At 39.8% G+C, this 12,547-nt stretch overlaps 1 protein-coding gene across 5 annotated transcripts in view; it reads right to left on the bottom strand.

Moving 5' to 3' along the window:
* The window catches only part of ESRP2 (epithelial splicing regulatory protein 2), a 42,839-nt gene extending 31,894 nt beyond the window's left edge, over positions 1–10,945 (bottom strand). For all 5 annotated transcript variants that reach the window (XM_039721452.1, XM_039721448.1, XM_039721450.1 and 2 more), the window contains exons 1-3: positions 10,770–10,945; positions 10,354–10,506; positions 9,328–9,456 (exon numbers count right to left, since the gene is read on the bottom strand). In XM_039721452.1, coding sequence (XP_039577386.1) covers positions 9,328–9,456; positions 10,354–10,488 — 264 coding nt within the window. In that variant the 5' untranslated portion in view covers positions 10,489–10,506; positions 10,770–10,945. The remainder of the gene's footprint in view (positions 1–9,327; positions 9,457–10,353; positions 10,507–10,769) is intronic.
* Between the last annotated feature and the right edge of the window lie 1,602 nt (positions 10,946–12,547).

Genomic DNA, 12,547 nt, shown 5'->3' with positions numbered 1-12,547 from the left:
TGCCTCACAGTCCTCACGGGCTGCTTGCTATCAGCTCAGCTCACAGAACAAGTCATTATAGCCTGAAAGACAAGGTTGAACATACTTTCCAAACTCTAGGTTTTAATTAATGCCATGACTGCAGCATTTCCCAAAGTCTTGATATAAGCACAAGCTCTCTCTCAGTGTTCTATACCTCCCCCACTCCCACTCACCTCTGTTTCAAGGACAAACTTTCATTAGCAATGTGATCTTTAGCACTGGCTCTATTGACTGTAATGCTTGGTACTGCTCTATTTACTCAACACTACCTCATTGTTTGTAGTGCAGGCTTAACCAGTTGTAGGAGAATAGCTAATGCCTGCAAAATTAAAACATTTTTTTCTAGTAGATTGTTTCTCAAGTTTTTTTTTGTAGTAATACGCAGACACAGTAAAAAGATGAGGCAACACCAAAAGAGTGAAGATACACTTGTCATCTACAACCCAGTTTCCTGCATGATTTTCTCACACTCCTGCCTCTCTATTAAACTTGTACTGTAAGAACATCATAAGCATAGACTTTCCTGAACAACAGCCTTGAAATCTATGAGGTATCTTTGCTTATAAAAGAATCCAAGTGATTCTTGATCAAACCCTTACAAATATCAGCAAAAGTCAAATTTCTTAAATTGACTCTGCTTTGCTTTGTAAATGGGGGAGTGTTCCCTTTCTTGTACAAACATGCTTTCACAAATACATAGAGGACAAGTGGAATTGGATCCCTAAATCAATTTGCCTTCAATCTCTCAAACTTTCAAGTCACAGAATAGGGCAAGCATCAAGAATTGGTAATGACTCTTAAGCAAAAATGACAGTAAGAAATTTTTAGAGATATGATTTTAGCAGTTCACAACTGAGTAAGATCAAAATTTACACTTGGCCTTCCAAGGGATTCAGACCTGCCCAACACAGAACATTTGGATTACACAAATAGTGTAATCCAAGTAAGATCAAAATTTACACTTGGCCTTCCAAGGGATTCAGACCTGCCCAACGCAGAGCAATGGTTACACTATTTGGATGTTGCTTCCTCTTACAGAACTGCATCCTCCCTTTCAGGTAACTTACTCCTTCCAAAGAGAGTTCCTTGTGACCAAAAGACTTGACATGAGTTTGTCTGAATGTGAAGCAAGTCACAGATTCTTGTGATCAAATCTTAGCATCTGAGACTTATAGAGAAAGGGTGTTGATTTATATTTTCTTTTGTTTCTTTAAGCATAACCACAAGAACAGCAGTTTTCTTCTGCAATTCATATTGACAAGGTGCTCATATGCTCTACAACAAGAGGAAGTCCTGTGTCATTTTAATTCTGTTGTAAGAAATAGCACTGACACTCAAGTTATCAATCAAGCAAACTGTGTCACAGTCATATTCCTGTGACAATTATGTATTTCCAACTCTGTATCTTTCATGATCCCCCTCCAATCCAATGGTATTTTATTCAAGAGGATTGGTGTGTTGTACATCTTGTGCATTTCTTAAGCTGCAAAGTTAACTTAAATCAACTTTCAGCTACAATAAGGTCTGGCTACACAGCAAAACTTCCACTTTTATTTTTCAAGTAACATTACTATAGTTCTACTTCCACTTTTATTTTTCAAGTAACATTACTATAGTTCTACTTTCCTCTTAGTGCAATTCACTGCAACAGACTTACTTACCAGGCAAGTAAACTTCTTTACAGAAGTTACAGCAGAATTAATTTCAACACAGCTCATTGTAATGTTAAAGCGCAAGCTTACATTTCTCTAGAATAAGAGCCAGAGAATGGAAACATCACTGATTAAGTTTTCATATGAATTCAATAAGAATGATAAGAAAATTCAGAGACTGTCCTAGAGCTCTAGTAACAGAACCTTTAATTTTAAGCTAACAGGTGTCCAAAATCATCACAGGAGCCAAGTTTTTGCAAAAAGGAATACAACTGTTTCTTAACCTTACATTTCTAACTAATATTTTAATGTTAATAAAATATCCATTTCTCAATCCTTTTTTGCCACACTCTGCCCATTGCAGCTCTACAAAGAAAGGCAGCAGGAGGAAAGAGAAACAAAAATATTTTGAAATAGAGGTTTGGGGGAAGTGAGAGAGTTGGTTTTAGTTGTTTTGTTTTGTCTCTCATCACAAGGGGTGGTCATTTGAATTTCAGTTCCCAATACCTTTTGCTTAATATTTACCCCATAATTCACATCTACCTTCACAGCATGTGGATTTAATGAATGAGGGACAAATAAGCAAAGCAGCTCTTTGTGAACAAAGCAAGAACAGAGGTTATTATGTAGAAGTACACTAGAGCAAGTTGTGAACAGTTTAAAGAACATCACCACAGATTTATCAGAGCAAAGCAATGAAACATGGTTTGTAGAACAAACATGACTTCTGACTCAAGACTCTCCTAGAACACATGTCAAGGTGTCTTTCAGAGCATCAGTATTTCCCCCCTCTTATTGGAATAAGATTGTAGCCAACAGAAAACAACATGATATCTCTGCAGGAAACAAAAAAGCTTCTCCAGAGCAGATAGGAGATGGCAAAGACATGAACATGAGGGAGAATTACTGGTTTAGTTTCTAATTAAGAGATAAAAAATTTCAACTTTTAACCACAGAAATTATAAAATGAGACAGAGTTGACATTATGATGCAAAAAATTAATATTTAATCAGCATTTTTAGTTCTGGCCACAACACTGCTTTGCTAGCAGTATCAATTCTAGCATCTGTGCATCAGTCTGAAACCCAACTGCTCAGCAAAGCAGTGCTGCAACAGATTGACAGAGACATTGCCCTCATTTGGCAGCACTCAGCTACCCAAGATCTTCATACATAACTGAAGAGTGTTGGTTTATTAAAAGGGGGGGGGAAATATCAAGTAAACCAACATACAGATTGAGGAAGAGTGAAACCCTTTCAAAATGCTACCAGAGGAAGAGAGAAACAGCACAAGTTTGCAGACAATGCTGAGAAATCCACACAAAGTTTTCTAAGCTGCTTCCATGTTAACGGCAAAAACAGACAGAAGCACTGCACATATAATTACTGCCAAAATAATAGAATACAAATCATAGAATCATTTAGTTTGGAAAAGATCATTGAATCCTACCATTAACCTGACAGCACCAGGCTGACCACTAAACCATGTTGCTAAATGCCACATCTACATGTTAAAATCCTTTGTGCTTCATTTATTCCTCAGCCACTTTCAAATACCCCAACAATAATTCATTAATACATTTCCAGTGATTTTTTTTAGTATCTATTTAGAGCTAGGTAGAGGAAAGAAGTTCAAAGTCTCTGAGGATCATGCAATCCAACAGTCTTTGTACTAAAATGCTTCCACCCTCTATTTTGCCGTCTTTTAATGATGTTAGAAAAAAACCTGCAAGAACAATTTCAAGAGAAATTCAAGTACTCAGACATATTACAGCTGTGGAAACATCCAAATGTATTAGTGACACAGTTTACAAACATGGCACATCACTCCCTGTGAAGACAGGCACCTCATGCTGTTCTGCAAGCTCACAGTAAAGTTTATTTGTCCATATATGCTAATCCCAGACTTGATACTAAATTCTTACTGTTCAACTTCACCAGAAAATGTAACAACATATGCTATCACAAAAAAGCCTACTCATATCCTCAAACCTTTGGGCTGAATTATTCACTTCTCATTAATATTGACACTTCTGGTTTTAAGAGAAGATAGCTCAGCTTGCCAAGGTTACCACACTTTTATGGCTATAAGGAAAAGAATATGCAGCTTTAGATAAATTATTTTATCCAATTCTCTGCTCATTCAGAAGTGAAACTTCCCTAAACACAGAAACAAAGCAAGGAAACCTTCCTATTTCCTATAGTGAATACTTGAGGAATTCAGATAAAAGTATTGCAACCTTTGGAGAAGGTAAGGTCACTGCTTTTCCACATGACATAACAGAACATAAGTGCTGCCAATAACAAATGGATTCATATGATGTACATATGTATATTTCTGTATACATATATATATATGTATACAGAAATATATGTATACTGTTTAAGCTAAGAAGTCTTTTCTGGGCTTTTTGAGGGAACAGATTTGTTTCAATTAGTTTCAATAATAATGTAATGAGTTACAGAGCTGGGTAGTGCTGAGAATTTGTGAAGAGAAAAAGAGTTTATCTAGGCCATCAGCAATAGATTTGTAACTAAGGTCCTGGAAAAAACTGTTAGCCATAGTTAAAAAACCCAATAAAAATCCACACTGCAGCATCCTACAGCTACAGGAAGCATTAGCACATCCTTAATTCCACACAGTAAATACTGATGATATTCCAAAAAGGAGTATGAAACATAATTTAACCAATCCTCATCTACATTTATCAATGAAAATAGGTATCTATTGGATGTTAATAAATGTGAAAACTCTACATAAGGCTACCTGCACAAGGACACTCAGCCCTCCTGTAAGAGCAGGAATCTTATCACTTACCTACCCTGACAACCTGAAGGCCCTTATGTCTATCAGGAAATCCTCATCACTCACTGCTGGAGCCAAACCAAGGCCACAGTTTCACAGAAATTGCTCAGTGCCCTGTCTTAAAATGTTACCCTTCTTTCACCCACACCTTGGTGCTACAGCTGCCCTTGAGAAAACCTCCTAATCTGCCACCACATGTGCATCAGGCAGAACCACTCCAAAGCAGAACTGCCTTCAACTCAGAGCAGTGCCCTGCTCCGGTTCAATCTGCAGCCCCAAAGGCTTTTGTACTGGCAGAATGCAAGAGGGAGGGCCATGCAGCAGCACCTGCCTCGGTGAAAGGTGCCACTGAAACGTTCAAGGGCAGAAACAGCTTAAGCTGGTATCGCCATCAAACATGTTGGATCATGAAAACACAACCAAAGGGTGTAGTTTCACAGGATGTGAGCTTGGACAGCAAAGCAGTTTTAAGTTCCCACCCCATCTGCTCATTTCAGTGATCCTGTTTGCAGCACAGCTTCACAAAGGGTTTTACTGACACAACAAAAAGATGGCAAAGTCTGGTGTAGGGCCAGGGGAGAAGCTGGCTTCACTGCTGAAGCCAAATCTTGTGAAATGACACCCTGTTTGTTGTGGAAAGAAGAGCCTGTCTAGTAACACTTGCCAAAGGTTTGCCAAACACCTGCTCCAAACCGTCAGAAGTCAGACCCAGAAAATATTCCAAACTCTGTTAGAAGTTTTATTGAGGTGATGCAGTCAACAAATAATCTGAAGTTGGAAGACCAGCCGTAAGACTCAAAAAAATAAAAGTCATCCTACATTTTCATATTTTTTTCTGGTTTGAAGACAGAGAGGTATATTAAAAATAAATTTTTAAAAATCATTTCTCCAAAATGAAGGTGTGACAGCTGGCAAGGGAGCGAAGAAAACTTTCTGCTAGCACTTTGTGAAGAAGCTGCAGAACAAGTTTCTCTTAAAAAAAGGGTTGTAACCGGTTTATCAGGTTAGAGGAATTCAGGAGTTCTTCAACCTCTCCCCCCATCCGATTTGTTTCCAAAAGCTCATTTAACCAGCTTCTTTCTTGCTGAATTTGCTGAAAATAAATTGCACCTGCAGCTCAGCTGGATGATCAATAGGCATCCAAACATGCTCGAAGGAACTGGCAATTTGCTATCACCTAATAAATTAGCAACCACTCAGTATTTTCAATTTGAGCATTATTTAGGGGAATGTAGTGGGGGGAAAGGCCCAGCTTTGTCTGTCTCTGTATAAGAATACGAATCAAATTATTCACTGGTGTATTTGATTCAATATATTCAATCAGCAAGACTAGGAGAGTCTTTTACAAAAATTTTGAATATTTTAATGTCAATCCATAGATTAAAGTTGAATGTTTTTAGTAGGTCCAAAAGCAAAGCTGGGTCTCACATGAGAATGTCTCCCTTTTTATGTATATCGTTCAAAGAAAGGTGGTAATTACAGCTAAATACTGCAGACAGTTCTCCAAAATTATTAGCTCTTCTTAGACTTATCCTTTTTCAGGAAGACATGCAAATACTGCCTTACAAAAGGAAAGTAACATGTCTTAAGGCAAGTCATGCTGATTCAGCCAGGTTTTCTGTATGGGAGGGATTAAAAGATCCACAATACTTTCAACTTCATATGGGATCTTTAACTTGGAACCCCCATGGCTACAATCAGAGAAGCACATGAGGATGTCAGCTTTTTGATGACAGAAATGGAGCTGAGAGAAAGGCAAAGTTCATTTTGGTTTTGCTCTTTAAAAGCAAGGTTCCATTCCTGCAAGGTTTCAGGGAGCAACCTGAGAATAACTGCTCTCCCTTAAAAGCTTGCAAAGTGGGAAACTATAAAGATACAGCAGTTAACTAGAAAAATATTAATAACACACTAAATAAGCCAATCCTGTGATGAGGATCTGAACAATGAAACCTGGCAAGAATGTCCCAGTCATGCAGGAAGGAAACTATTCCCCTTGGTAAGTAGTGTAGCTGATGCATGTTTAGAGGCTTAGATCACAGGCTCAAGAGAGTTCCAAATACACACTTGAACAAGAGATCTCCCACTTACTTTGTTAAATAAAAATCCTCATTTCTCTACTCAGTAGCATTTTGCAACATCTCGGCAGCTGTGAGTTCATCATTACTGAATGGTGAACTCACAAAGGTAAGTTATTAATGCCATTTTGAATTAAATACGTCAAGCAAGGTGCTCCCAAAGGACACAGCACGTTTTATAACTTCAGGTAACTATTTCCCTGACGTTTGTACATACTCCACCCCCCACAAAGGAAAGCTATCACAACACTGCCCATCACCTGTGAGAAAGTACAGATGGATCCCATAACTGCACTAGTACCTCTGGAATCAAATGCTTCTTACCCTGGACAAGTACAGTATTAAAAACCTTGCAACAAAATATACAGAGCATCTGCTGCAGCAAACAGCTTGGTTATCTGGGGACAGTGTGCTTCAGAACCTTGCAAAATTACAACAACCAAAACTTATTGATAAGGAACCCTATTTCAGATTATTTCTTAAGAAAAACTCAAGTAGTAAGCTGTGCAAGATGCAACATTTTAAGAATATTAAGTAAAATTAAAATGATGCATCATTTGATGAAGTGCCTGTTTAAAGCAGAGTAAAGACTTGAGCACAGATTACAAGCCTTTGGTAGACCCCATCATTGCTGCAAAGTGAACTATACAGCAATGGAAGGAGACTTTCTGTGGTCAGGGGAATAACTCCAGACCCACAGAAGCTGATCTACTGTTTACCAGCTACAAATCACTGATTCAGAACCACAGAATGTTTGAAGTTGAAAGAGCCCTCTGAAGCATGGATAAAAGTTACAATGGATTTGTGCTCAGTGGTTCTTACTTCCCTCTATGTCTATAGACTGGGAACCCAAGTCAAAAAAAAAAAACAGAAGCAGACACCAAAACTTTCATTTACATGATTGAGATATGTGCTAAGGTGAGCAATTTTCAGCTGCATCATCAATTTTCTACCACAATCCAGGCGGGGTGTGGAAAGCTAATTTCACGTACTCTATAACATTATCTCAAATCAAGGTACAGGTCTACTTCCTTTTCCTCCTCCTTTTCATATAACCACTTCAACTACCAGTTGCTTTTGCTAATCAAACTGTTAACTGAGAAAGAAAAAAAACACTGTATGTGTTGTCACCCAACTCATTCTTAAAATACATGATGCAATTAAAATATCCAGTGGACTTCTCTTCAAAAATGCAGAAAAGGATTTACTGCTAAAGAATATGGAGGTTTGCTTTTTGCCAGAACTGCAAGTGGGAAGTTGAATTAATTCTTTCCTAACTCCCACAGGAGTCAGGACACAGAGGGGAAGGGAGAAGAGTTTAGGTAAGGTGTGTTCCAGCAGGCTTATGATGGAACTGGCCACATCACAACTGGCATCCAACAATTAACAGCAAAATCATTATTTAGTTGCATAGATATGCAAACAAAAAGGAAAAAAATTGTTGTTTTTCAAGAGTCTCTACCCACCTACACACAAAGGTAGTATTTCCTTTTATTTGCTAAAGCAGACCCACCTAGAGTGCAATTTACGGCAATAAGATACGATCTCTCATAAAGTATTGGGTATAATTAAAGTGTGTCTGTTATAAAGGTAAACAGAGTGTACTAGGCTAAGCTGTTCCAGATGTCTTTAGTGCAAGATCTGGGACAAGATCAAACCTGCAGCTGCACATTTTCTCAGGGGTTATTATGGAGCTTTAAAAAAAAAAAAAAAAAAAATCACCTCTTGGTCCTGGACTCCAGCAAAACAAATGCAAGTAGAACAAATGCCAATGCTGACAGATTTTAAGCCACATAGAAGTTACGTGTTCAAAGACACTCCAGAGTGTAGTGTTAACCATGCAGTATCAAAGAGGGTTAGGACCAAGTCTGCCAAGTTATCTGTGTCACCAGAAATTACAGCAACATGAACCTGTTCTACTGCCTAAGCAAGTTTCTTGCTGAAACACACCTACGAATGATTCAGACAAGGTGTGGAAAGGCAGGTTTATATGTTACACAAAAATGTACTATTGTATTTTTCCATTCAAGCACATTTTGTGCATAGAAAGGACAGTCAAAGCAAGCAAACTTTCGGGAACTGCATTATGTGTACATTATTTGAACTAAATTTTTTCAAGCGTCTTAAGTCCTCTTGAGCTGTAAGCATCATACAAATTTTAGATTTACTGTCTCAGTGTGATATTAAATGAGTCAAAGAACATCACAGCCACAGACATCAGAAAAAAATCAAACCAAATCACTTTATAATCCACTCATTAATCTCATCTGGAAAAGAGTGATACACAGCAAGCATGTCTGATGTTACATGAAAGATTTTGAATATTTCAGCTGATTTTAAGAATAATAAATGAGAAAGTTTTCAATACACATTAGAGCAGTGAACCTGTAGACTGGAACATACCATGTGAAGCTTGTAAGTTTGTTTAGCACTGCTTTATTAATCAGTACTCTTACTGATTAATACTCTTTCAAAGGTTAAGAAAAACTTGGAATAAAAGTAGACCCATCAAAAAAACCAGAAGTCAGATCTTCCAAGGACTCATAGCATCAGCTCAAATACTCTAGTATCATACATAACTGCTTCAGAATTATGGAGTTCCCATTTCAAATGGTTCAGGTCTCTTTTGGGTTAGCTTAAAAACAAGCCTGAAAACTTGCTGGTGATTTCAAGGTGAAGGACAAAACTAAAGCCTGTTTCCCTTTTCAAATCCATTAAATTTCATTCACAGGCTTCACCCTGAAGATCCCCTGCTCCCAAAAGCAGCACCTCACCTGCTGAAGAACCCGGTCCAGTGGTTCAGCTTTGCCCAGTCCCTCTGGTGTTAAGCCACTGACTTCGCGACACTGGTCACTTAAGTCCAAGTTGTCTGCTTTCACCAGGGATTTGTGTAGCGTCCCTACCTAAAAACATTCAAGAAATTATAGACAAAAGTGAGTAACAATCGAAATAGCTCTTTGTAGCATTGTGTTGAGACTGCAGAAAAATCAGAAAGGTGCAGTATCACCTCCCGATAAATGCCAGGAGAAAACGCATTTGTCTATTTCACAAACCGAAACCTTTGGCCGCGGTTTCTCTCCCTCCCACCCCGGAGAGCCACGCTCTCTGCTTCAGAGTATCCAAGCCCATTTTCATGGGAGGCCTTTTGCAGTTAGCACCGACTTTTGCGGGAATTGTTACGTACAAAGAGAAGATCACTTAATATTAAGTCAGTTTCGTGAATCCACGAAATATAATGAAATTGATAGTCCTGTTTGTTTTATCAAAGCCCTTCATCTCTAGGGGGTTATTTATGATAGGGCTTTTGGGGAGGAAAAAAATACTAGAGATGACTTTTAGGTTGGCCTAAGAATTAAAAGAAGTCAATATTCTCTTAAAGGTTATCCAAACATTGGTTAAACAAACAAAAAGCAGGCCCAAAGGGTCCAACGGTGACCGTGAGCCGGCTCCCAGGGAAGCGAGCACGCTCGGAGCGACCCGGGCAGCTTTTTGTTTTAAAGCTTCGAAAGTCCGTAGACATCCTCGAAGCTACACATGATTTAAAGCGGACGGGGCAGTGGGGTGTGGAAGCGGCCAAACTTTCTTTAAAAGTTACTCCTTCCCCCGAGATGGAACAAAAAGGAGCCTCCCGAGCGAGCCCCCCGGGCAGGGAATGCCCCCCGGGCACGGCCCCGCGCCCTCCCCGCCCTCGGTGCATTTGTGAAATGAACAAACGGCTCCGGGCGGGCGGCGAGCGCCCGGGAGAGCCCGCTCGCCCCGCGCCGGGCAACGCGCCCTCGCCCCGGATGTCGAAGCCATACCTTCTTGTTCTGTAGATCCACAACTTGCCACACCAAGAGAATTAGTTCCCTCTCATCCGAACCCAGTTTAGCCCCATATGCACCAGCTGTTGCCCCAAACAACACCACCAAAGAGTCACTGTGCGAAGCCGTCATGACCACAGGGGGAAACAACTACAATCAAAAGCAGAGGTCAAAAAAAAAAAAAAAAAAAAGGGAAAAAAAAAAAACGCAAAAGAAAGACACACTAACAAACAAGAAAAAAAAATAAAACCAAAAAAATCCCACAAGGCTCACCCCCTACCTCCAAGTAATCAAAAGGAAAAGAAGCGAACGAGAAGTCACAATATAAAGAGGAGAGAAAAAGCTATTTAGGAGGTTGGGTGTTTGAGGAAAAAAAAAAAAAAAGCATGGAGAAAGAAAGCTCCCATCTCTACCTGTTCCCGGTGATCTCCTTCCCGGGGCCGATTGGGAGGTGAAATTAGCAAGCTGTGGGTTTCTTCCCCTCTGACATCATGGCAGAAGCTCAGTCTGGGCTTGGGTGCTTTTTTTTTTCTCTCTCTCTCTCTTTTTTTTTTTCCTTCCCTCTTCCCCTTCCCCTCTCCTGAGTTACCTGCCCTTGGTGCAGCTCATGTGACTCTAGTCAATCTCCCAAAGGGACAAGGCCATTGGGCCTCTGGAAAAGGTGTAGGAGGGACGGAGGGAGAATCAACGCCTGGCTGATCCGGCCTGATTGGTTTTTGAAGGAGATCAGAGGCAAACTCCCTTTCTCTGGTGAGTTCTGCCTGCAGGAAGTGCCTCTACCTGCTTTCAGTGCAGCGGGTCCCGCCCGGCGCTGGGTGCGGGCGCTCGGGCTCGGCGCGCTCGGATCCGCGCCCCGCTCGGTGCAAAGCTGAACAGCCCACGAGAGCCGTGGCTAAAACACAGTGTATGACTTAGCGCTGAATTCCACGAAAGAAAAGACTTTACCTGCTTCTAAGTATTTGCCCTTTGTGCACGTTGCCGTGTATGCAGCTACCGACGCCAACGCTAATGTGTAATGGAAGTGCAGCATTCCGCAGGGCTTTTTAAGGGATATTCCAGGCAGGGAGCACTTCGCAATTTAGGCCCTGTCTTTCATACAGTTTGTAAAGATGGGTCTTAGTAAAACAATTCTTTTTGTTTTGAGAAAGGATGTATCTAGGAAGTTTAGAAAAAACAGTGTAAAGACCTGCATTTTCTTTCCCACAAGTGCTCAACAAGGAGCTGTCTCGTGGGCATTAACTGCAGTCCAAGACGGGCAGCTTTCCTCCACTCCTCTCTCCTCTTTCTGGTGAGACTACAACGGGAAACCACCACCTAGTTTAGCTGCTATGAAAGCACTCCTGCTCAACAGCAGCAGCAAAATTTGTAACATTGGGGACTGAGAAAATTTTCAGAGATACTTTAAAACTCAAATAGATTTTAAAGCAGAAAAAAAGATCAAAAGGCTTCTAAACTTTTTTGAAAGTTATTTCTCCTACTGCCACCACTGATGAGTTACGAATGATTTTTAAAGGCCAAGTGCTGCAAGTTAGACTAGTCATAATTTTTCTTTTGTTTAATTAAGTCTTCAGTTTATACTTCAATATTAATGTTGTGCTGAAATAGAGTTTTTACCAAATGAAAACTGGTGCTGCTATTTAGCTACTGATGTCTGTCCTGGGAAAATGAAGAGCTGGACATTTAACTGTGAATATTTGATGGCTTAAATTATTAAATCACATTTTCTCATCTTTTAACATTCCAATTTTGTAATTGATTAACTATAGCAGTTATTATGGACCTCCTTCTGGCAAGCACTGATTCCCCATGCTAACACCAACAGCAAGACTAATTCCATTTATTTCAGTGAAAACAAACTACTGTTCAAGGATGCTGTCCGATGTGAGGTATCTTAGAATTCACATGTTAACAAGTATTTACCTGACAGAGGCTGTGCAGGAAACTTTGCACAGCTGCATCTCACTGAACATCACAAGACAGTTAAACACCTCTCAGCTGCTGTCTGCAGCTCACACAGCTGCCTGAGAAGCAATCCTGAATATACATTGTTACAGAAAGGGCAGAATCTGTAACATGTATATATTTATATTTTCAAAATATTTTCAGCATTGTATTTTCTAGCTGAATTTATGCCACAGCTATATCTTCCTCTGTCAATGCATTTCCAGAAGTCCTTGGCAGAATAAAACCC

Source organism: Passer montanus, unplaced genomic scaffold, assembly GCF_014805655.1.
Source record: "Passer montanus isolate IOZ18808 unplaced genomic scaffold, ASM1480565v1 scaffold45, whole genome shotgun sequence".
NCBI classification, from domain to species: domain Eukaryota; kingdom Metazoa; phylum Chordata; class Aves; order Passeriformes; family Passeridae; genus Passer; species Passer montanus.
The sequence above is the reverse complement of the archived record's forward strand: the minus strand, read 5'-3'. Positions and strand labels throughout refer to the sequence as shown.